The 24,734-nt window shown below is 43.3% G+C and overlaps 1 protein-coding gene across 4 annotated transcripts in view; it reads right to left on the bottom strand.

Annotated features, from left to right (window-relative positions):
• The window catches only part of nrxn1a (neurexin 1a), a gene marked incomplete at both ends in the record, with an annotated part of 54,484 nt that extends 35,574 nt beyond the window's left edge, over positions 1–18,910 (bottom strand). For 3 of the 4 annotated variants that reach the window (XM_083993746.1, XM_083993749.1, XM_083993747.1), the window contains 3 exons: positions 11,872–11,901; positions 12,813–12,830; positions 18,178–18,910. In XM_083993746.1, coding sequence (XP_083849872.1) covers positions 11,872–11,901; positions 12,813–12,830; positions 18,178–18,910 — 781 coding nt within the window. Of the gene's footprint in view, positions 1–10,819; positions 10,832–11,871; positions 11,902–12,812; positions 12,831–18,177 lie in introns of all 4 variants that reach the window. The other variant, XM_083993748.1, reaches the window with a different exon arrangement.
• Positions 18,911–24,734: the final 5,824 nt, after the last annotated feature.

Here is a 24,734-nt window from a genome sequence, read left to right as displayed (position 1 = left end):
TGGAGAGAGAGACAGCTGATAATGAAGATGGAGAATAGCGGTATGTAAGAAAACATGGCAGCCAAAGCAGGCAAGGGTTGGCCAATTAGAATTCAGAATAACAGGCAGTCAGCCAATAGCAACTTACCTTGCACATCCTCAGTGACCCCCAAGGACACTAGACCAAGGTTTCGCAATCCATCATCCTTAAGCTCACACTCTGTTATCTACTCTCTCACACCTACTCACATACAAGTCTTCAGCCGTATACTCGAGCCGGCAGAGGAACAAATATGCACACCTACACACATCTGCGTGCAAAAAAAAATGATCAGACTTTTTTGCGTTGGCATACACAAGCAGGGGCGACATTATCTGTCTCCTTCACACCCCCTCCCCCAATGCTTCACCCTTCCTCTGCATCCACTCTAGCATTCTCCTCACCATCGTCCCTATATCTCTCACACCTCCACCATTCCTCTCACATCTCGCTGGCCTCTTTTTTTTCCCTCTCTCTCTCTCTCTCCCTCCCTGCTCTGTGCAGCCTGTGGCATAACCACCATCTTGTAGTTCACGATAATGAGGAGGGGAATTTAACACACACTAGGTCAGGCTGGAGCAAGACAGACACTTGGTGAGGAACTGCTGGAGAGAAGAGGAGAGGAGAGGAGAGGAGGGGAGATGAGTGGGGGGTTGCCACGCCATGAAAAAGACTTAAGTGTAATAGGTTATTAAGGTACGAGAGGCAAAGAGAAGAGTATTGAAATGGAATCGGCTGCACTTGAGTGAATATAACTCAGAGAGAATAATAAGAAGTTAAAAAAAAAAGTGAGAATATATCACAATTCAAAGAGCAATTGTGGTAAATTGTCTTTCGTTCCTTCTGTTGCATGAAAAAAATCCCAAGGTGTGAATGCCAATATATGAGTGAGAAACAACCCGTTGTTTGCCAGCATGTGTGAGTTCTCCCTTGTGTATGGTTCCTTCCCTCCCAGCATGTTAATTATGAGTGTGTGTGTGTGTCTGTGTGTCTGTGTCTGTGTGTGCAAAAAAGAAAAAAATGTTTGCAACTTTGTGCTCAAGCATACCAATGTGTGTACGTGTGCACGGAGCAGTATATGCTTTTTTATGTGCGCATGAAATGTGTGGGGGTGTGGGTGGGTGCTGGTCTCTGTAAATATTGGTGTATTGCTGTCAGAAAAGCTATTACCAACTCGGGGCCTCGGGCTAGTCTTAACTGAGAGGAGCGAGAGTGAGGAGGAGGAGGAGGAGGGAAGGGAAACACACACAACAAGCACACACACACACATTCATATACGGTATACAGAAAAAGAACAGCTACCACAGTCGCGCATACGCACTGACACACGCATGCAGACACGGAGACAAATGTAGATGAGGTGTCAGAGTGAGGAAGGGGGGGGGGTGCATGGGGGGCGTTCACAATGAGAACACACGCAGCCGTCCAACAGCATTCAGGCAGTAATTTACAGAGGTGCCATTAGGCTTCAGTGTGGTGCTCCACCATTCTGTTGCTAATTTACAGACTTGTCATTAGAGCAGACAGGAGCACATAAAGCATCACGGCATCGATCTGGAAGCTCTGGCCCGCAAACACTCACTCCTTGTTCTATTACATCACACGCACAACGGGAGCACGCACACCCAAATCAGGCGTGGAAAATGCATATTGGGCTCGACACCAAGCGCGGTGATAAACGCGTGTCGCGCATGGGTGTGTTTCAGCGCACGGATAGGACACGGACACGCCTAAAAAAAAAAAAACAAACACACACAAGCCGAGCGTGCACGGCAAACGCGCACGCTCTCGAGTGGGCAGGTTGGAGTGGATCTGTTGTAGCTCAGATAAATGGAGTGAGTCAGTATTAGCTCAGAGTAAACAGTGAGACAGACACTGACATAAACACCACATGTCACACTTCATCCTGTGGAGAGCTCTGTCGATCAAAGCAAGTGAACAGGAGAACGGAGGGATACACTGAAGGAGGGAAATGAGAGGAGGAAAGACAGAAAGAAAGAAACTAGATTATTTAATTTCTTGTGGAGATTTTAAAGCTTTACATTCGGATCCTTACATCAGTTTTTGTAAATATTTAAATCGATTTTGTACTGCTAGACAGATCATCTAATTAATTGATGGGTCATTTGACAGAAAATCAATTTACATCAATCTTAATAATCAATTGGCTGTTCATGAACACCACCATGAATTGGTTTAAGCCTCTGAAATATAAGCATTTACTACGTTTTATCATTGTAAATTCAGTTTTAGTTTGACAAAATAGGAAATCTAAAGATGTCTTCTTCTCTTCTGGGCATTTTACTTCATTATTTCTTTTGGACATTTTACACACTGAATGATTAATCGACTGCCCTAAAAACTTATCAACAGTTTAATTGATGCTCAGCTTTAGTTGTATAATAATCTTTTGATGCCGCTTTATCTGACTAAAAATGTGTTTCATTTTCTCAGCTCTCCCTTGGAAAACAGATCTTGATCTGAGTGAGACGGATTAAATTAAGTTACTGAAGGAAAACAGAGGAGAGGAGAGAAGGGAGGAAGAAGGGAGGAGGAAGGGAGGAGGAAGAAGGCAGGTGGTTGTGTGCCAGAAAAACTGAGGAAAAATATGCAATGAATGAACTAATAAAGCAGGGGAGGGGATGAAATATGGAGTCTATAGGAGGAGTGGGAATAGGTAAAATGTAAAGATGGAGGGTGATTGGCATTAGACCTTGAAGGCTATCATTAAACTACTACTCTAATGAATAAAGCATTCTGTGGGGAGGCAGCAGGGAGAGACGGTGAATAACTGATCTGATGGTTGCTGCTGGGACCAGCTGCAACCGAACCGCCCCTCCAACCATCAAACACACATCACTTGGATTTCACTGTGTGTTTGTGTGTGCATATGGCAAAGTGTGTGTGTGTGTGTGTGTGTCTCATATGGCTTTGTCTCTTCTCATGGGTCTCCTCCTCAACATTTCACACACTAATTTGTCATTTCCATGGCAACCCTGTGTTGCAGAGGCTATGGCAAATATGAATGTGCTCGTGCATGTGTGTTTCAGGGAGTGAGGGAGACAGGAAGAGAAATGGAGAAGGAGGACGAGAGAGAGAGAGAAAAAGAGTGATTGAGTGAACAGTACATTATCATGGACAGCTGTACTGAATCAAAATGGCGGATGGAGGCTGGGAGCACATCAGGGGAGCCTACATTATACAGCACCTGATAGAGGGAGCAGGGTGGAAAAAGAAGCAGGGTAGAGAAAAAAGGGGAAAGATGCACAAGGAGGGGGGAATTTGAAAGAAGAAGGGATGGAGGAAAAAAAGAGGAGACGAAGGGACTCATTGAGATGGGGGACACAAAATGGAAGAGGGTGAAGAGAGAAAAGAGGTAGAAGGGTAGAAAGAGAGACAACGGAAGGGAGTGGCAGAGAGAGAGAGGGATGGATGGCTTGAGAGAACGGAAAGAAAGAAAAATGCTGGTGTATCTAAATCCCAGTGTAGCAAGCCTCAATCATGGCAGCCCTGTCATTCTGGAGATAGCACACTGCAATTCCCCTGCACCTCGTTTTTAGCCCACCATGCAGTTCTGCTATCAGCTTCCCTCAGACCGTCCACACACACACACACATACACACACACACATTATAAACTCAAACATCCTGCATGAAGGCATCCCTCCTTAATAACAGACAGGTGGATTAACTATATACTCACACAGTACACAGATAGATGACCAGTGTGGGGAAATGGTATGTAAATGCATGCTAATATATGCATAGTCTCCATATTAACTTAAAGTGTGAAAATCCATACAGTCAAGTTCACTAGAGGATACGACTGCCGCTTCCATCTCTATTCAGTGATATACAGCATCTGGCTTTGAAACCGATTGGGCTATCACATCACAGCCAAGGGAGCAATACTGTAGAGGAGGATATTACTGTCAGGATACAAGTGACAGATTGGTTGTCTGCAGCGTTAAGCTCTTATTCCTCTTTTTGTTGGTGTTGTTCTTAAATTGAAGACATTCATTCCCAACATGAGATATATACGAGAGAGTTTAAAAAAAGATATGAGACACAGGCTTCGTGTTTTTTGTTTTTTTTGGCCCCAAAGTAAAACTAGTGCATGAAATGTCACATTATAGTCACACATTACAGATCAAATTATTTATTGACTGAAGGGCTGCAGCTAGAGCTGCCGTGTTTTGGTGCCGTAATTGACTTATTATACAATATCTTTTTTTTTTAAGTCCACAAATTGTTTCCTGTGCGTTGATTTATTTCTGGTGGACAGTCACCATTAACCGCCATATATCTATTTTATATTTATGAGCACACCGCTCCTCTGTCCTCTGCTCTTTTGGAGAGGCAGAGGTGCAGTGATCACACACAAGAGCATAGAAGAGAGCAGAGCAGAACCAGGTGAAAGTTAAGGTAATAGAAGATTACCAAAGTAAACATAATTTTCTATTATCAAACTTTGCTGTAAGTGGTATAAAAATTTAAAGTAATTTCATCAAACCACCTGTTAATCAATTAGCAACAAACACAACTGAGGTATTGTCTTTGCCTTTAACACATCATCACTGGTGTTAACGAGTTGTAGGGAAACACAGAAATTATAGTTGTCTGTCTCTGTCTCACTAATTATTTTAGTTTATCACCTTTGTGTAAGTGCAGCAGAGAGTTGTAAAGTTAACAACAGGCTGAGACAAGTCGATTCAAATCTTGTTCTGAAATCCGTCTTGTTTAAAAATGACCAATGATCAATAAGGATATGGATAAGATTAAGATGAAATCCTAATGATACTTCTCTCTACAAGTGCTTAGTATCTGACTTCAGAGGGATGAACACATCAAAGTTCAAGTCTTACTTCACCAGTGTTATTTTGTGTTTATTATTTTTTCATAGCGCACAGTGAGATCATTCACAAACATGTAAAGGATTACATAATTTGTAAGCGTTGTCTTGTCTACTCATTAGTAGGGAGAGCTTCTAATATCTTTTGTCCTTGTAGCTGATTAATACTCTCGTGAAGCCATAAAGTCGTCGCCTGCTGCCTTAGAGTTTACACTGTGGAAGTGATTGAGAAAATGTTTAGGCCAGGATCTGGGTTTATTGACCATGCCAGAATGTCATTTAGATTTTCTGGAGGAAAATAAATCGTTTACATTAATCGACCGTTTTATTGGCTTTTAGTGGCAGCACTAGTTGCAACCAACTACACCGTTTCTTCTTCTTCTTTATATATAATCTATTAATATGCAGATTATTTTCTTGTTAAATTGAATTATTGTCGCAAGCCAGTGATGATCATCAAATATCTTTTTTATAATTTGAAGAAAAAAAAAAGATTGTCAGCATATAGTCGTCAAATGACAAATTGCTCTAATAGGTTAATTGAAAAAATTATTAGCACAGTCAGTAATGAAAAGAATATGCCCAATAGTTTGATAAAGAGACAAAATATGGTGAGAGATGCCCATTTCAGTCCAACACGATGTGTTCAAAACCCTAAAGTCTTCAACTTACAGTAAAAAAAAAAACAGACAGCATTGTTGATTGGCAAAAACAACATTATTTTTTTCCAAAAACTTCAATCTGAATTTTCCTTGAAGCACAAACAGAATATAAATAATATATTGTGTTGTTCATATATTGTACTTTGTAGTTCATTTTAAGAGAAAAGTACAATGAGCAGCACACTTCCAACCATTATGTTCCTTCTTATTATCTTTTTATTTCATGTTCCTTTTGTTTCTTTTATCTGTGCTCATCTCTCTCTCTCTGTCTGTAGCTTGAATTTGGCCTTCTCTCTGGTACCCAGGGAAACCGGCTTGTTTCCATGACAATGTCTGCAGGCAGAACAGCGTATTTGTCTTAAGCTCGATAAGATCAGAGTCAGTTTCATTCCTCTTAGACACACACCCGCTCAGACATGCGTGCACACACACACACACACACACACATGCATCATGGAACATATGCACATAAGAGGCTGTAAGGCAGTGTAAAGCAAACGCACTGGCAAAATGGGTTTTTTGTTCAAACAGGCAGTCGAACCCATTTGAAAACCATAAAGTTACATATACGCGCACAGAAAAATTAGGTTGCTCAAGATTTGCATGCATGCAGGTCCACACACATCCTGCACACACACACACACACACACTCACCTAATGAAACCCTCTTACAGCAGGTTGTTAACAAATAACAAGAGCATAAAGACCCCCTTTTCATAAAGGTAATGTAATAGGTTTTTAATGAAATCGGCGGCTATTTCTGTTGTTGTAGTTATGCCAGACAAGTACTACAAGTAAATTAGTGTTTTTGTGTGTGCGTGTGTATGTGCATGCCTGTGAGTGTGAGTGTGTGTACACCCGTTCGTGTGTTTGTTCTTCGTCTTGGCAAACAGCAAAGAAATGAACTTCAAATGCCAGATGGGGTACTGGAGTGAATCGCCAATTGGGCCACTACCCTCAGCAGCACCCGCCCAGACACAATGGAAATTGCTAGAACAGGTAATAGACAATTGGGAGCACAGACTAGCTTGTTTGGAGAGAGAGTGTGTGGCTGTATGTGTGTGTTTTTTGTGTGTGTGTGTGCATGTGGAAGTCTTTGATGACATATCTGCATCACTGATGAATACCATCCTGGCTGATGCGAGACTGTGTCAAGTCGGGGAGCCCAAGGAGAGATGCAGCGCCCCTGCTGAGAGACGCTGCAGTCTTATCTCCCCTCCTGTCTCCCCCCAACGTGTCCGACCTTCTCTTTCCACCTCTCTTTTCCCACTTTCTGAATGCGCTCCTATCTTTCCTCACCATCACTTTTCTACACTCCTTTACCCTATCCCCCCTCCTCCTCCTCCCACCCTGCCTCACACTCCTGCAGCCTGCCTCCGCTCTATCTTTCCCCCTTCATCCTCTGTGAATGGGAAGTCCGTTTGATGTCTTTATTTTTAGGCGATAACAGGGTGCATTGGCTTTGGGTGTTCCCTATTAGCGTTGCAGTGAATACGCAAAAATGTTAATTTGTACACTTGCTAACAGGATAGTAATTGCATACAATTACCAGCAAAATGTATACATTTACCAGTGGGACTGTTTCACATATCCCATGGTGAATATGTGTGTATTTCCTTGGTTATGTGGGGGTTGAGCTCTGTATGTGGTACTGTGACTTTCATTACAAGAACGGCATGGGTGTTAAGCATTAATGAGTGTTGTAGTACGGTATTGTAATGGGTGTTAGTAAAAGCTGAATTAGTCCCATTAGCAGAGAGGGTATATGAGGGCAAATTGTACATTTTGCAATAAAAAACTTTGTTGCAGTTTCTTTATCACTGCTGATGGCTAAGGGTGGGCATGACTTAGTTTTAGCACTTTACTTTTTTCCCCCTACATTTAATTTTTTTTTTTTTCCCCCACAGTTCAAGATGTAGAAATCAAGACCCAAATTCATGCCAGTCACTGAGGCAGGCAGCCAATCACAAGACACTTGCCTCTTATCACCAAGCGGCTTTCTCCCAGCACGAGTTGGAGGCTGTTCACTTGCCCATCTCGCTTAATTATGTCAACCTGCCTACGTAGCTTGCTGCTGCTACTATACATGTTCACTAATTTGTCTAGTTGTTTGTCGAGTCGACTAATTGATTAATCGATTGTCTTTACAATACACACAACATAGTGAAATCAATTAGTATCAACATACAATTAATTCGAAACAATTTTATTATAAAGTAAATATTACACTCATTTTGAAACAAATAATATGTGTTGATACTAGTTTCCCAATTTGAAGGCACAATGCTTATCTTTTGTCATATTGTGTCTGAATGATGATGGTAAATTAAATATGTTGGGGGAAATTTTACACTGTTTTCTAACTCGACTGATCAATTGCTCAAGAAAAATAATCAACAGATTATTTGATTGGCTGCCTTCATGTAAACAAGGTGGAATTAGAGAATGTGTTTGATGTGTTTTTGCTTCATTCATTTTCAGATCAACCATTTTAATGACTGATAATAATGACTGACCTGACTATGATAAGCTGAGATGTTCTACAAGCATAATTAAAACAAAAAAATCTGCTTTATTATTTAGTTTCAGTGCTTTGTGAGAGTGTTTTATTACAAAATAATGAGTCTTTTTGTGATTTATTATTAGGACTGTTGATGAGTAAGAGGTAGGAGACATGCTGTACTTTGCTGATACCGACTGGTTCCTCTTGTCTTGGCGTCAGCTACCACTCCCAACCCCACATATGGTGGAGTCAGCACGGAGCTGATCCGCTGTTGTGTGTACGGGTGTGCGTGTATGTGTGTGCATCTTGTGTGTGTTTGAGAAAAGCATGCACATGTGTACGTCGGTGAGATTACAAGCAAGGTGGAGAGACGAAAACAAGAGACAATTTAAAGAGAAATCCAGAGAGTCTGACGCTAAGCATGTGTGGTGTGTATATATATATATGTATGTGTGTGTGTGTGTGTGTGTGTGTGTGTGTGTGTGTGTAGCTTGTGCCTGAGTATGGAGCATTCGTCCATCTGTGTTTTTTTGCCATAAGACAATGTGTTAAAATGAGCCGCTTTGATTGCCGACGCTTTATGAGTCACAAGAGATGACTCACAATCCACCTCCCCTGAACACACACTCATGCAAGAAATACAAGAAACACACACGCACACACAGACACAGACACACACCTCGCTCTCTTTTCATCCACTGACCGTGAAGAATATGTGCAGGCAGCCTTACTCATGCATATTTACACTGAACACACACTCACTCACCTACTCAGCGGGCGCTCTCTAAAGGTTATTGTGTGCGAGTGTGTGTCTGTTTGTCCGCCCGTTCACGTACACGCATGTGTGTAAAGGTCACTTCAAGTGAGGCTGACCACTTGTCTATGCCGTGCACAGATTGTTGGATTGGTATCGAGAACACTGGGCTAACAACCGCTATTAACCGCACTACCAAAGACGTAATAAATACCTAAATATCCTAAACAAGCATGGCTGCCAATTACATCCAAGAGCCGTTCTTCAATCCTATTCAGAACCTACAATCACTCATTCACTCAGAACCCTTCACGGTCTATTCTTGACCAGACAGAGCGAAGAGAAAGGGCAAAATCTGCTACTTGGCTTTAAGCACATTTTCCATCCAGATTATTGCTGCTCAATACTTAAAAAAAAAAAAAAAAAATCCATTTCCCCCTCTTCCTTTGGCTGCTCGATACTTATGAAAATCCAATTTGGCTTCCTCTTTTCTTTCTTCCCTCCACAATTCGTGCATTTTCACCCACTCAAAAGTGATTAGTGATCTGTGGGTATCGTTTCCAGAGAGAATGATAGCTGTGTTTTATGGAGGAGGGGAAAGGTCCATGGTTCCCCATCAGGGCTGATGTCCCTGGGAGAATGACTGGGCTGGGAGGGCAGACAGGAGCACCGCTGTCTCTTTGCAGATACAGGCAGTTGCTCTACATCACAGGAGAGAAGACGACTCACTTTATCTCTCCCTCGCTTCCCTCCTTCCCTCTCCGCTCCCTCTATCATTCATTCCTTTAGCTCCTCTCTCACAGGCGCAGTCTCTTTTTCTCAATTTCTCCGCCGCACGCACACACACAAGCAGACACACATGCCATATATCTTTCTAAGACACCCCCCCCTCCTCGCACCCATCCGCCCCCTCAAAGAAACTCATTTCAGCTTTGCGGGCTCCTCAAAAAGCCTCTTTACGCTGAGCTAACCTAAGCTAGGCTTCGTCTGCACCATTTGACAGCCTTTACATCTCAGTATGCTGAGCAAAAAACACACTCACACAAACACACACAGCTTTTTCATGTGTACAGTTTCTGAAAGAGACTTCAAAGGTTTGGAAAAAAAAAAATGAAATAAAAACATCGGCCACAGTTCTACTTTCAGCCTATCACAATCCAAACATCCGTAGTAGTGAGGGCATCCACTATACACAAATACACCAAATACATTGTGTAATAATGCTGGAAACATATGTTAATACATGTCAGTCCTTAAGTAGGTGATTTAAAATGCTGAGCATAAGCCAGATGAAGCAATTAAATTTTCACTGCCACCTGGATGATTCATGGCAGACATTTTAGGGCAGAAACTCTAGCAGCACTAGGAGCTTACTTACTTAGCAATCAAAACATAGCACAAATACTCTGACAGAAATATAGTTGACAGAGTAGAGATGTCTCGCTGTGATAGATGGATAGATTGGAGACATCATTTGTGCTCTATTCAAGATATTTCTATCCAGCAGCATGGATGAACGTTTCATTAAATGGCACATTTCACTGAATACACAGCAGCCCCTGTCACAATGGGTGACAGCCGTCATCATGTCCTCTCTCTCATCCAATCAAAGAGCACAAAAGAGGCAGATCGGCCTGTCACAGTCGGGTCTGTCTTCATGTGGGCCAATCAGTGCATTCATCAGCGTCATGCAGAGACAACCAATCGAGCAGCACCTACCTTCAGCCTTTCTTTTCAAGAGCACCGTAGGCCAGAGCCCCCGTTCATTTACACGCATGCACACACGCTCGCGTATGTGAACGCGCTCGCACACGCATGCATCAGCAGCTTACCTTACCAAAAATAAAACATTCCACTTAATTGATTGATTAATGGCAACGTCAAATAAGAACGTAAAGCCAAACAACTCCGCACAGGTGTTCATTACCATACATACAAAAGCCTGTGACTACATTCAGCTTCAAAACCAACCAGGCAGCCCATTAGCCATACACATTAACAAAAAAACAAAAAACAAAACAGGGGGGTACCTCTGAGTTTTCCTAATTTCACAGAGGGTGGTGTTCCACACAGTGAGAAAGAGGGCAGAAAAGGAAACAAGAAAAAGGGGGCAAAGAAGACACGGGTAGCAATGTGAGATTTGTTCATCAGTGAACAATTTTCAAAAGGCAAAGCACTGGCACTTGTTTTTTCAGCTGCGTTCAAAAAACACAGGGCAACTCAGGGGTGGAGGTTTAACAGCATTGCTTTCATACACGGCAAGAACATCTGTTCAGAATCACATGCGCTCGCCAATGTATGAACATGAGCCTGTGTGAGGAGGACCAGCGACGGCAGAGACATGCTGGAAGCCGATGAAAAGCGATGGATGAATGTAGACGAAATGTTCGTGTGAAAACTGCCAGTCGTTGATTCGAACCCTGATGTAAAAGCACATGTGCACACATATGGATACGTTGTGTGCACACGCACGCACACACAAACACACAATGCTCTCACTGCCTCAATCAAACTGTTGAATACAGATGAGGGGAAAATGAGATGAGATGGAAGAGTAAAGACCAAATCAAACCATCCATGGAGTCAGTCGGTCTGTCGGCCCTTAGCTCCGTTTCCATGACCTGGAGCCCCGCCAAGTCTAACCCAGCTTAGCGCCATCAAGCCACAGTCATCTCCTCCCTCCCATTAACCCCCTCCCACATCAGCAGCCATGATTATTCCAGCAGAAGTTGCTCTCAGGCTCATCACTCCTCAAAAATTAAACCAAAAAAAGAAAGATTTTTAAAGCCATATTTCATATTTAATTGTTCCACTGCAAACGTCTGAGTCATCCATTCCAGTTTAAATTAAAACTGAAATTTCTGATGAGACCAAATGGACTAATTTAAAATGAAAAGAAACTCAATTACAGGGGAAAAAAAAACTGACCTTAGTTCAGTGCCTAGAGAGACAACTTCCTCCCGCGCCAGGTGGTATGATGAAGTGGGGGAGGGATACAGGGAGTTGTGAGTGTGGGGGTGAGGAGGTAGGGGATGATGGTATAGCAGAGGACAACAGGAAGTGAGGTAAGAGGAGGCCATACCTTGGTCGCCAATCATCAGGTGTGCCAGACCTTAAAGGAAGACAAGAGCACAGTCAGCACGGCAAAGGATTATGGGGTGTGATATGTGTATGTGTGTGCGTTTGTGCATATGTGTTATTTGTTATACAGGATTTTTGTCAATGACATGCTGGTGAAGGCTAAAGTTCTCTGTTTGTTTATTGTTTGTTTCTGTGTGTGCGAGTCCTTTAAATTATTCCAAATGTCTATAATAAAAATAAAAACCTTGCTTTGTGGACACTTACTCTTCCTAGGTAGCGATCTTACGCACAAACAGGTATGCACACAGACGTTTGGACACAGCCATACAACTAGGTCGTACTTGTATGCAGTACAATATTGCATGTGTCAAGTTCTAAGTAATCTTGAGGCGAGAGCCACTCCAGATGATTGCACATGGAATGTGGTACTTACCAGATATCAGCAACCAACCCTCACATACCCACACAGACCAGCATATATTTACGCTGGCTACCTTGCACTGTATTTCCACAATAAGGATGTAAAGAGAACATGGAGGCCAGAGAGGAGAATGTGAGGAAATAGATATGAATGATCTCCGAGAGGGAGGAGAGGAATGGTGAAAATAAAATTGTTAAAAATTAAAATTAAAATAATGATGGAGCTAAATTATTTTATTATGTGTACTTGAGAATTAAGGTAAGAACAAGGAAGAGAGGGACTCGAATAAATAAAAAAAAATCAAAGAAAGTGGAAAAGGAAAAACTCAAATACAGACAGACAAATGGAATTAGATAGATAGATAGATAGATAGATAGATAGATAGATAGATAGATAGATAGATAGATAGATAGATAGATAGATAGATAGATAGATAGATAGATAGATAGATAGATAGATAGATAGATAGATAGATATTGACTGGTTGATTGATAGATTGATAGATAGATGTGCAGACCTACCTGGAGTGTAGCTGTGCTCTGGAAAGGTGTCGCAGCCAGGCGAGGAGAGAGAGAGACAGACATTCATTAACATGCATGCTCAGCCCTTGGGTTACCATGGCTACTTACTGTACATGCACACCCGTCCAGGGTTACCGTGGTAACACACATGCAAAGTCCACGCAAAAAAACGTCACAATGGATACCATGCTGCAACTGGTAGCCCGGACTAAAGGGGTTGTCTAACACACACGCACACAGCAGCGTTATTAAGAAAAAAAAAATGCAATCTCTCTCTATGACTTTACATGTGCACAAATACATAAGTGCACACACGCACTCACTCACACTCACACACTCACTCACACACCAACCCACTCTTGTAGAAACTAAGGGTGGAGGGGGTGTGGGCGGAAATATACATTCCTACCTGTACGTTTGGATTCAAGAGCCGTTTACCCCAGAACTTACCTTGCAGCTGCTTCCTCTCCCCCGAGCCCCCCGACAGATAGCATGCAACACACACACATGTCACACACACACACACACACACACTCTTTCTCTCTCTCTCTTTCTCCATCACGCACTCTGTCTTTCACACATACAGACACACGCACACTAACATTGACTATGGCAGTAATAATGATATGTAATAGCAGGGTAAACATGTAGGGATGGATTAGCAGTGCAGGAAGACAAGGGGCATGCATGGTTCAATACTGGGACAGTGTGTGTGTATGTTCATGTGCATGTTTGTGTGTGTGTGCGTGCGTTAAGTGTGTGTATTCTGAGCCGTTTGCTCATCTGAGTGTTTTTTTTTTTTTGCCTCTGCCCTTGTGCTAGTAGCATGGCAGAAACAGGTGGAGCCATTAGCATGCTAACAGCGATTTGCCCTCAAGGACAATGCAAGCCAAGCCAGGCCTAACAAGCCAGGTTCACTCTGCCTTCACTGGAGGGCAGAATGGCTTAGACAGTAATTACATTTATGCATAGCCCTGCCCAACCTCTATTCGTTTACTAAAACTATATTTTGAATATCTGAAATAGCTATTTTGATGTGCTTTAGAACAAAAGCCTTGTAAAAAGCTCTTCCCTCACACTGGTATAAAAGATGTAATATACGGTCTTTTGGTGCAGAAAGCATTTCTCGCAGTGCATAATAATATTGTATAACTTTACAGATGTTTCGAAGCTTGTCTCAAATCTCCCAAAAATATGAGTGTGAATAAAAGTGGATCATTAGGGAGCCTTCAAGATATCGTGTAATTGTAAACGTGTACGGAAACTCACACTGCCACAGCCAAATTGCTTATTTCTGGCTTCAAACACAGTCCTAAGGATTCATTTTTCCTCTAGCAGAGAATATTCATTCTGTATTAAAGATTCATAACAGATTTTTTTTCTAATTTTCAGTGTGTTATAATTTTTTTCTCAGAGCTTCGTTCAAACTCTATGAGGTTGCTGGGTTCAACATAGCACAATAACTTCAAGTTTCCATATTAAAGATATTTGTACTATTATGTACGACTCTGCTTGGCTTCTTACAACACAATCTGGACTCGTATACTCATAAACTCTCATTTTAAAAGAGATAACTATGGTTTCACCACATCCAATCAACTACAACTGCTACAGAACCGTAGATGCTGTATATTTTTCTTTAATCAAAGCAGGATTTTGACCTGAGCCATTTTTCTCTACTCCCTTTGCCATCTATTTAATTTCTCTCGAATAAAACCTTTGAATTTATGTCTCCAGGGTGCCTCAATTAACCTAAGAGGTTCTTTTCACGTACTATAAGTTGGCATACAGTTCTCACTGGTAATGATATTGATGCATGAGTATTAGCTAAGCCTGTGGTCGGAGATATCCCACTGAGCCGGCATCTAGTCTGACCAAAATAAGAGGAACAGCAGTGCATGGGGGCCAGTTTTTAAAAACATTTTATTCAACAACAAGTCTGCTCAAATCTCCTCTCAGACCTCTCTGTATCTCTGATCTATTTTCAGAGAATGGGAAACATGAAGTAGAGAGGTCTAAGAGAGAAACCAAGCTTCAGAAATACTCTTAAGATGATGTTACTCTCTCTTATCCACCATGGTATATGTTTTTTTTTGTTAACTGGCCCCATTTGCTGCTGTTTATTTCTGTCTGAAAAGCTGACAGTTCAGTGTAAAAGCTCCTTTCTTGAATACTTCCCTGAACTAATATGAATGAGTTACTGGAATAACACAACCAGTGAGCAACCACAGGAAAAAACATGAGGTTATCTGTATGTCATTAATCTACTCTCAATTTCCACCATCATCTAATATCATATGCCAAACCCTGCAGCAATTTCCACCTAAACTCTGAAATGTGAATCTGAGGAAACAAAGAGGAGACTAGTGAAACACTAGCTTGGAACACCATACTAATACCAACACTAAAAGGGTGAGATATTTCCAATTTAATCTAAAATAATTTACCATAATAGCATTTCATTATTATGTTTTATATATATATTTTTTTTAATTTAGTGCAGAATATGAGCATGTTACAGTCCAATACAGTGCTGCCCCTCATGTACATTCAGCCAAGCAGACCTCCTAACTGGAACCATTTTATGTGCCTGCTATTACTAACACCGGTCAGTACTGCCAAGAGAAAAAAATAATTGTAGCACTTGTTCTCCACAGCAACACTTGGCATCACTCACCACTGAAACCTGAATCCATCTCTAAGAATATGAAACAGCACCTTCAAAGGTGCAATAGCCTCATGTTGCGTGACAAAGTGCCCGTCCAAAGCAGGTAAGAGGCTTTGTGTAAAATGTCTGCACCTCCACTTTAGTCTGTACGCCGCTACACTGCTGTTAGGAGACCTCAGCAGTGTTGTGACCGCTGCTGGTGGTAGTAGTGTCTGCACACTGTGTGAATGTGTTTCTGTATGTTTGTGCTACATGTGTTTCTGCAGGTATGTGTGTGTGTGTGTGTGTGAGCACTGTGCCCTAACCAGCAGCAAAACTGCAGACTGGATTGGATCACACGTAATTCTCAGATTCTGCAGGGAACTGACCGTATAGCTTCACTTGATACTTCCTGAATGTATAGACACCCATAATGCAGCAGCAAGCACGACCATGGTTGGACATAACCTTTTTTTTTTTAATTATTAACTAATCTAACTACAAAGGTAAGGTCTTCTGATTGGTGGTTTATGCAACCATCAGGCCAAAACCCAAGAAAATCTTCACACATTGAGAGATGCTGCTTAAATGTAAGACTGCAACCAACAATTATTTCTATAGTTAATGAATCTGCAGATAATGTGCTTGATTATTTGTCATTTTTTTCCATAAAATATCTTATAAATATATTCAGTTATTATAATATATTAAAATGAAAGCATTTAATTCTCACATTTGAGAAACTGGTGTCTGCACATTTCTGGTGTTTTTTGCTTAGAAATGTATAATAAATAATGTAAATAGTTGCTGATTAACTTACTTTCAAGGAACTAATCAATTGATTGACTAATTGTTGCAGCTCTGCTTCGTAATTCAGTGATCTCACTGTCAACCAATAAATCATTTCAGCGTATGTTACTAAAATGCACCAGTTCCACCATTTGAAAACTGAACATAAAGACCAATGTTCAACTCAGAGTCCTCTTTGCCTTAAAGATGCCTGTCACACATACACATTTAAACACACACACACACACCACCACAAACAAGTGAATGCAATAGATTTGAGTGGCAGACGTGGAGCTTCTGAAGTCACTAATGAATAGTACTAATTCACTCATAGGTGAATTAGAGCCATCTGGAGGATGGAGCTGAGGAATGGGAGGAGGGAGGGAGGGAGGGAGGCAAGAGGAGTGAGAAAGGACAAACACTCCTGGCATGAGGTCTCCCTATTAGTCCGGTCTCCATGGTAGCATAGGCCGTCCCACTGTCCACTAAATGCTAGGGTGTGATGTGGTGGGTGGCGAAAGGGAGGTGTGACGCTGACAGTGGTGCTAGGTACAGTAGGGTGTGAGGTCAGGTTGGTGACAAATGGTGGCCACGCTGCAAGGCCACTCTGACATTTTTTGGCAAATGCATTTGTGTCATTAAAAAAATCAATTGCTGAGGCAAAGCTTAGCGGTATCTTTGGCATCAGGGGGGAGGGAAAAAAAACATAGTACTTTAGAAAGCTATTGATTAAGAATGCAGATTTGCTCTGTGAATGAACTGAAGCAAATCTGACGACACACACAACTAAGCAGCAGGGAAATGAAAGCATTTGCAGTACTGGCCATAACAAGGTAGCCGAGTTCATTAAGCAGCTGTTTCGTTTTTGTAATGGCCATCATTACACTGCCCTGTATATTGGCATTTGTATTGACCAAAGGCTTGTTTGACAGTACAAAGGGAGGGTGGCTCTCGTACAGTTGAAATAGTAAATCATTTGTGAGGAAGAATTTTTCTTTTGCCTCTTCCAAAACGGCACATTGAAGATTTATTTTCACATTATTTACTGTAAAACTTCTTCATTTCCATCGAGTAGTACTGACAGGACACTATTTCCTCTTTTATAATGCATGAGAACACTGACACGAAAACACATAGTACATAGCATACACACTCACTCATTCACAAACAGAGCATCTCAACAGGCTGCAAGCTGTTCAAATTAATGGCAGGCAATTGATTATACACACTTCATTTCAACACCCTATGTATGGTACCTGTGAAGGCCATCTAGAATCAATGCGATCCCATTAACACAGGCAGCAAGGTGTCAGCCATGTAACAGCCACTGATTTCCAGCCTCCTTGCCTCGTTCCAATTAAAGTCTCTCAACACAAGCCAACAACCACATCCGTAATGGATCTATATGGTTATTGTGTTTTGCCAAACACACCAGCTGAGCCCCTCAAAGCTTTAACACTGCGAGCCAGGTAAGGCTTCTCAGCGAGTTTCAGGATTTTTTCCTCAAATCTCTAGACTACCAAGCTTCACGGTCTGAATGCAGCAAAGAACAGCTGTTCTCAAACTCTGAGCTCCGGCTCCACTAAACTGACTGCACATCTTGGGAGGGGGCTTAGCTCTGAGTCCTGGAGGTACATACTAAATTGGCAACCATAAAAAAATCAATACCAAACATAATCAGTATGCATGTCTTGCACTGTTTGTGAAGGCTGCTGGTCCATACACGCCAACTGAAGGCAGCTGTGAAGGTGTGAATAAAAAATAGATGTCTACACTGAAGAACCTGGTGTTTGGGATTAGAGGTGTAAAATTTGGAGGTGAGCTTCCACAAAAGTTACTGAGTGTGCTGCATGTGTGTATGTGTATGTGCAGCATGTACGTAAAAGGATGGGATGTATATGATGGGTCAGCATGGTTTCTGGGCCTTACCTTCGCTGCAGTCGTTCCCTTGGAAACCGGTTTCGGAGCAGTCACAGACGGCCTGGTCGTTGACCATGCTGCACACCCCTCCATTCTGGCACTGGTGGTCCGGCCCACAGCGAGACGTTACTGTGACGCCCTCTGAGCCGTTCACCGTCACCATAGAGCCGTTGATGCTCACCGCCGTGATCCAGCCACGGTAGGGGGGGTATTCCTGCACCGAAGTGGACGTGATGCGTAAGGGCGCTGCGCGAAGCTCTGGCGACAACCCGCCCAAGTAGGTGTGGCTGAATACTGTCATGTCTCTTCTCTTGCTCTTTACTTCTGCCCATCCCTCCAGTCGTCCATCCACCTCCAACGAGGTGTTCCTCCAGTCCCGCTTGACACGCACCGCGTGCCAATGCCCGTCGCTCACGGCCACGCCTGACTGCAGCTCGGCCGGATCGGCACAGAAGATGGAGAAACGCAAGCGGAGGTGGCCGTGGAGAAGCAGCAGCTCCAGGAAGTCGCAGAAACCTTCGTCGTCCAGGTAGAGCAGCAGGCCCTCCTGGCTGTGAGTCCGCAGGCTGAAGCTCAGCACGCTCTCGCAGCAGGCGTTCCACACCGGGAACCGCCCCCATTGGCTGGACACGCCTCCGAACTCCAGGACCTCTCCTTGGGCATGGCCCCCCACGCTGCACAGGCACAGCCCCAGGAAGAGCAGGGGGGCTGCCGCCCAAACACACACCGCCATCACACTCATACACACACTCGCTCTCTCACTCACACACACACTGGAGGAGATGGAGGCTAGAGCTGAGGTGTTCCCTCTAGCCTACAGCTCATGGTGACAACTGTAGGGCGCTGCGGTGAACACTTTGGGGGTGTCTCAGGTGCAGTAGTGCTCTTTACAAGGTGAGGCTCCAACACAATACAGCTCCAGTCGGGGGGGGAGGGGAGGGGGTGGGGGGGTCAAACAGCAGCTCCCTCCGTCCTTTCAGCACGCTTGGGACATCTTCTTCGGCCGCGGCCTGGTGTTTGTGTCTTTCCCGTTCAATGTCTTCTCTCCATTCAGTCCTTCTTCACTTCTGACATCTGAGATTCCAGGTGTGTGTGTTTGTGCGTGCATCTGTGTGAGTGTTAGATATGTGACGAATAGGATGTGAACTCCATCTTTGTGCCCTAGATAGGGCCTTATCCCCCATGCAGGCAACTCCCCACGGAGTACGAGTACGAGTGTGTGTGGCTCACACACTGGTAATGGAGAGAAATGACACCGTCATAGCAGAATTTTCTCCCCCTCCTTCCTATCTTAGTAGGGCAAGACTTAAGAGTGTGTGTGGGCAAATATGTGTGTGTATGTGTGTGTATGTGTGCGTGTGTGTATGCGTGTGAGAGTGAGGTATGTGTGTGTGTCTCTCACTGCCGCGTCATCACTCTCTCCAGCGACCTACAGAGAGAACAGAGACGGCACAATCAACCAGGGTCACACACGCACACACACACACAGCGGTGGCATCACAAACACACAACATACACAAGAACAGCAGCCAGCTCTTATTCTCAAATTACTCTCACTCAAGCATTTTGAGTGCACACACACAAACACACACACTATTAAACAGGCCCAAGTCAGGACCATCTATGAACATACACAATAAATCTTTTTTTTTTTTTTTACTTCCAAACAGCCCACACAACAATGACTAAACACATACAGTGCAGGCACACACACACACACACACACACACACACACACACACACACACACACACACAGCACCTCCTCAACAAAGCTCCCATCATGCCGCAGATTTTTAAAAAGGTGGCACAGCCTACCGTTACCTGCCGCTGCTTAAAGTCACACAGCACGAGCTACATGTAATCACCCCTGGTGGACTCGTACTGATGGACTTTTGTGTTTTTTTATTAATCTTTTTTTTTTTCCTAACTGAATTGTGGTAGGCCTACTAACGGTAAACGTTGGTGGGCACCTCAGTATAATTATCTATCACAAAGAGCGGGAGCAGCAGCAGCAGCAGCAGCAGCAGCCTCGCGCGCTGCGGCGGATGACTCAAAACCCTCCTCGCGCTTTATCGAATTAACGGCTCCGGAGCTCATTTCCAAACACATTCCCACACAAACACAACACAACACACACATATACACATTAACACACATACACTGCCTGCAGTAGCTACGGAGCCGACGTGTTTCACATAGTTTCTCCTCCGGTCTTTTGAAAAGGCGCAAAGCGGCGGTGGCATCACAGTTATTGATAGACGAGGTGAATGAATGCGGTTGAAATATCGATTCTCGATTTGCCACCATACCTCCTCACCTCCTCCTCTCCATTTTTTTTTCCTTCTCCTACGCGCCGCCCGCTGCTGGACTGACTACACCACCGGGGGCTTCAGTCTTATCACCTGCGCCCCAACACTTAACTAAAGCTTAGCTAACCGGTACCCGTGTAATTACTTTTTTTTCCTCCCTTTAAATACACATTTTATTGAGGTTTACCCGAGATTTAAAGGTAACAACTTAACTCCTAAATAAAAAACAACCCAATAGCTTTTTTTTTTTTTTTTTTTTTACCTCGATGCAGGCAGATAGATACGGGCTGGAAAACCGACCTACCTCGCGCACATCCTGTGGTTCCGTGGCAACAGTGCCGCCGCGCGCGACTCACTCATCGATTTCCCATTTGAGGAGAAACCTGAAAGGCGCGAGAGAGGAGAGTAGCCTAGGCTATAGTCGCGCGCCTGGTGGTAGATAGAGCCGGTCTACCGGACAGGAACAAAATTATCACGGGCTCTCCTCCAGGCGACAAGGTGCTATAGCTCTCCCCCTCGCGCTCCCTCTCTCTCTCTCTCTCTCTCTCTCTCTCTTGCTCTCCCTTCTTCTCTCTGTCTGGCTCAATGTCTCTCTCTCTTCTCGCTCTCCGCTCTCTTGAGGAGGAAAAGGTGCAGTCTGATGCTCTCCGCGAGACTCGGCAGAGGGAGTGTCACGTGGTCGCCAGAGAGAGAGAGGGAAAGGGAAAGTGTGTGTGTGTGTGTGTGTGTGTGTGTGTGTGTGTGTGTGTGTGTGTGTGTGTGTGTGTGTGTGTGTGTGTGTGTGTGTGTGTGTGTGTGTGTGTGTGTGTGTAAGAGAGAGAGAGAGAGAGGGCGGGGCCGCGCGCTGCTGCTGCAGCACCTTGGACAGCGCGCACTCACCGCCCGCACGAAACAGGAACGCAATTACCGGAGGCAGAGAATAAAAGCGAGAACCGAACTGGGGAAGATCCGAGTGATTAAATCCGTGAGTGACAGTGACGATGGCCTTTTACCTCGGTTCGTGCCACCGGATCGAGCGCGAGAAAGACAGTAATTCCGTGAAGAGTGTGGGAGGAAGGACGGGATGAAAAGGGAAAGAGAGAAGAGGAAGGAGGAAGGAGGAGGCCGTCTCAATTTACAAACCTCTTACCCCGTTTCTCTCTCTGTGTCCCACACTCACACACTCACAGTTACTCACACATACACACACACCACACTTAATCCCTCTCAAACACACACAAACCCACTATCGGCTGACCAGTCATCGACTAAAGTAGGCCCATATGGAAGTGTGTAGGCTACTTTCTTTTCACGGTTTAGTGCTGTGCTGCTCACATTTACTCATGCAAATTGGCAAAACAGGAGCAACTGGAGAAAACAGCTACAGAGCATTAAAAAAAGAGAGAAACAAAAGTGAGAATAAACACAAACAAATGCAGAAACTGTATTGAAGGCAACATTTAAAATACACAAACATTGGTATGAGGTGAATGAACCTGTTCGTTTGGTCAACTCCATGTTGTGTGATATTGTATTTGGCTGCGTTTTAGTGTTCTCGTTATTATTTTTTTTCTCTAAATGCTGTGCATGTGTTCCCAGTTTTATTAAGACGCCATCTTCATTAGTAAAATTCCAATTTATCTAAATCTTAATTTCACTACACAGCGATATTTCAGATGGTGGTGTGGCAGTTTGGGGAAGCCCCTCTCCTGTGTGTTTCAACATCCTATGGACCTGGCATCAGCCCCATCCAACACTATTGGGATGAACTGGACCACCAAGCCAAGTCCCACTGCCCAATATCCCATCATCAACTCCCAAACTAATTAACATCCCTGTGGTTTAATGGGAACAAATCCAGCAGCCGGGTTGAAAAATTTCATGCAAAGCCTTTATAGAAGAGCAGCAGCTGATAGACTGTTATAACTAAATATTGGTTTTGCATTGAGAAGCCTAAACAAATATATACAGATACTGTATATTCAAGTGTCCACATACTTCTGGCCATGTGTTGTATTAGATACAATTGTGGATTTGTATGTGTATGTATCAATTTCATATGGTTCTTGTGAGGGACATGTTGCTGGAGGCATTATGACAATCACATTTAATGTCGAGGTGTGCAAACACTCTGGGGCTTGTAATGTCTTTATATCCATCCATGCTGTACAAATATTCTGAAATATAGACACAATCCCCATGCAGGCTCATCAGCAATCACACATACAGCAGGGCTTTTCTTTTTTCTTTTTTCCAGCCAGTCTCATGGATGGACTCCAGCTGTGTTGAGCCCAGATCAGAGGTGCTCTCCCTGGGCTCCCTGTGCCAGCTGCTGCTGCTGCTCTCCTCTTTTCTCTCCCTCTCTCCCTCTCTCTCTCTCTGGATCTGTATAGTTATGTCTGTGTCTGACTGGCCAACACATCTGCTTTACTCCTTTTACTCTGCGTTGCCACTCACCTTCATCGAGTGCTGGAGCTGTGAGGGGGAGGCGTAGTGGAGCTGGAAAATTGGCAACCAAAGGCTGGGTCTTCCTGTAAAAAGAACAACCCTGACCTGATCAGAGATGCCAATTCAAGATCCACTCTGAAAGAAATGATGAATGGAGGCAGTATTCAGCAATTGTGCAGCTGTCAACTACACATACACACACACGCACACATACACATGCATTATTTCTGTTTTTCTACACTAGCTGTCGTCTTTTTCTGCGTCTGTTTGCAGAGTTTTGTAGTCTGTCCTGGCTTTGTGGTGCTATGTGATATGTGCTCAATGTACATATTTACTACTGCAGGGAAGCCGACTGACAGAGAGGCGGCTCTCACGGCTGAGCCACAGTATATCTTATGACCACACAGCTAGAACATGAAGGCTCAAATTGATTCGAGCAACAGATATTCAAGCGACAGGGGTTGACCACAGCGCTGTGAAAGGGAAAAAAAGAAAAGAAAAGAGGGGAGGTCTGTGTGTGCGTTCATGTTTTTGTGTGTGTTCCTGTGTTAGAGAGGGAAGAAGGGGTAATGAGACAGGGAGAAGGAGGAGGAAGAGTTACTATGGAAACTATCTCGACATCAGCACCTGGTTTCCCATTGGACTGACCACCACCACCACCACCACCACTCCTCAAACCCTCCCTCCAAACTCTGCTCCCCCTTTCCTTCCTCCCCTTTCTCCTTCTCCCCCCTCCCCTCTCCTCCCCATCACTGGGCCAGGTTGACCTTTTGGACAAAATGGCATTATAAAATAATAACGCTCTCCTCCATCTCGTCCCTGTGCAATGAAAAACGTGACAAAACATGCTTGTAGAAACACATGTTCAGTACAGAGAAACATTCACAAACAAAAAGGTTAAAAAAAAAAAAAGAATTCACATGCAGAGTTTAATGACTGCAGTTACAAAATCAGACCTGAAGTGAAATATAGTATTGAGCAAATAATTCACATTTAATCTTAACACGTAACTTAGTCGGTTAAATTTGATGTTTTCTTTGCCTGTTATATATTTCATCGTATTTTCAGTGCAAAACAACTTTGCTACAAGGATTTTCAAGTAATGCAGGTCAGTTCCTTGAAGCACATTGCTACACTAGAATTCCTAAAAAACTTACAAATTCGTTTACTTTGTAAACAGGCTGAAAACATTCTCACCAGAGAAGCATTTTTTTTTTTTAAATCTTAAAAGTATAACATTTTCAATATTCGATAAAACACATTTGAACATGTGGAGATTGAGTTTCCAATGATGGTATTCTGAAAATATGTTCACATTTGGAAAGAGAATCCATTCAGAGAAAGTGATTGCTAAATTAAAACTCACTGACAGTCGTCCCTCGTGGCCTTTGTGCAAGCATTGCTTTTGCTCGACAAAACTGCAACAAAAAAAGGATATAATTACACGCAATAATTCTGTAAGACACGAAAGTGAACCAAAGGTATAAGGTGTTTTTTTTTTTTAAATGAATCCGAGGATGGAGTCTCTTTGTAGCCCGGCGAAGATTAAAAAACGAGCAAAATGGTGAGCAATGCTGGAGGCCCAATTTAGCATGCTGCAGAACAGGTTATCTGTTTCTACAAGAGTCATCAAGGCGTGATGTGATGCATCATCAGTCTGTAAGAGGCAAAGGGAAATGCATTATACCATGAGCATTTTAAACTGCTGCGACTCTATCAGCCAACATTAGCCGTGACAGATATGGGCCGCCTCTGATTGCATTAGTCTTTATTGAATGATGAGGAAGAGGAGGAGGAGGAGGAGGAGGAGGAGGAGCTCCATTCTGTA

This window comes from Trachurus trachurus, assembly GCF_905171665.1.
Source record: "Trachurus trachurus genome assembly, chromosome: 19".
In the NCBI taxonomy this organism is placed as follows: domain Eukaryota; kingdom Metazoa; phylum Chordata; class Actinopteri; order Carangiformes; family Carangidae; genus Trachurus; species Trachurus trachurus.
This window is presented reverse-complemented; position numbering and strand designations above follow the sequence as displayed.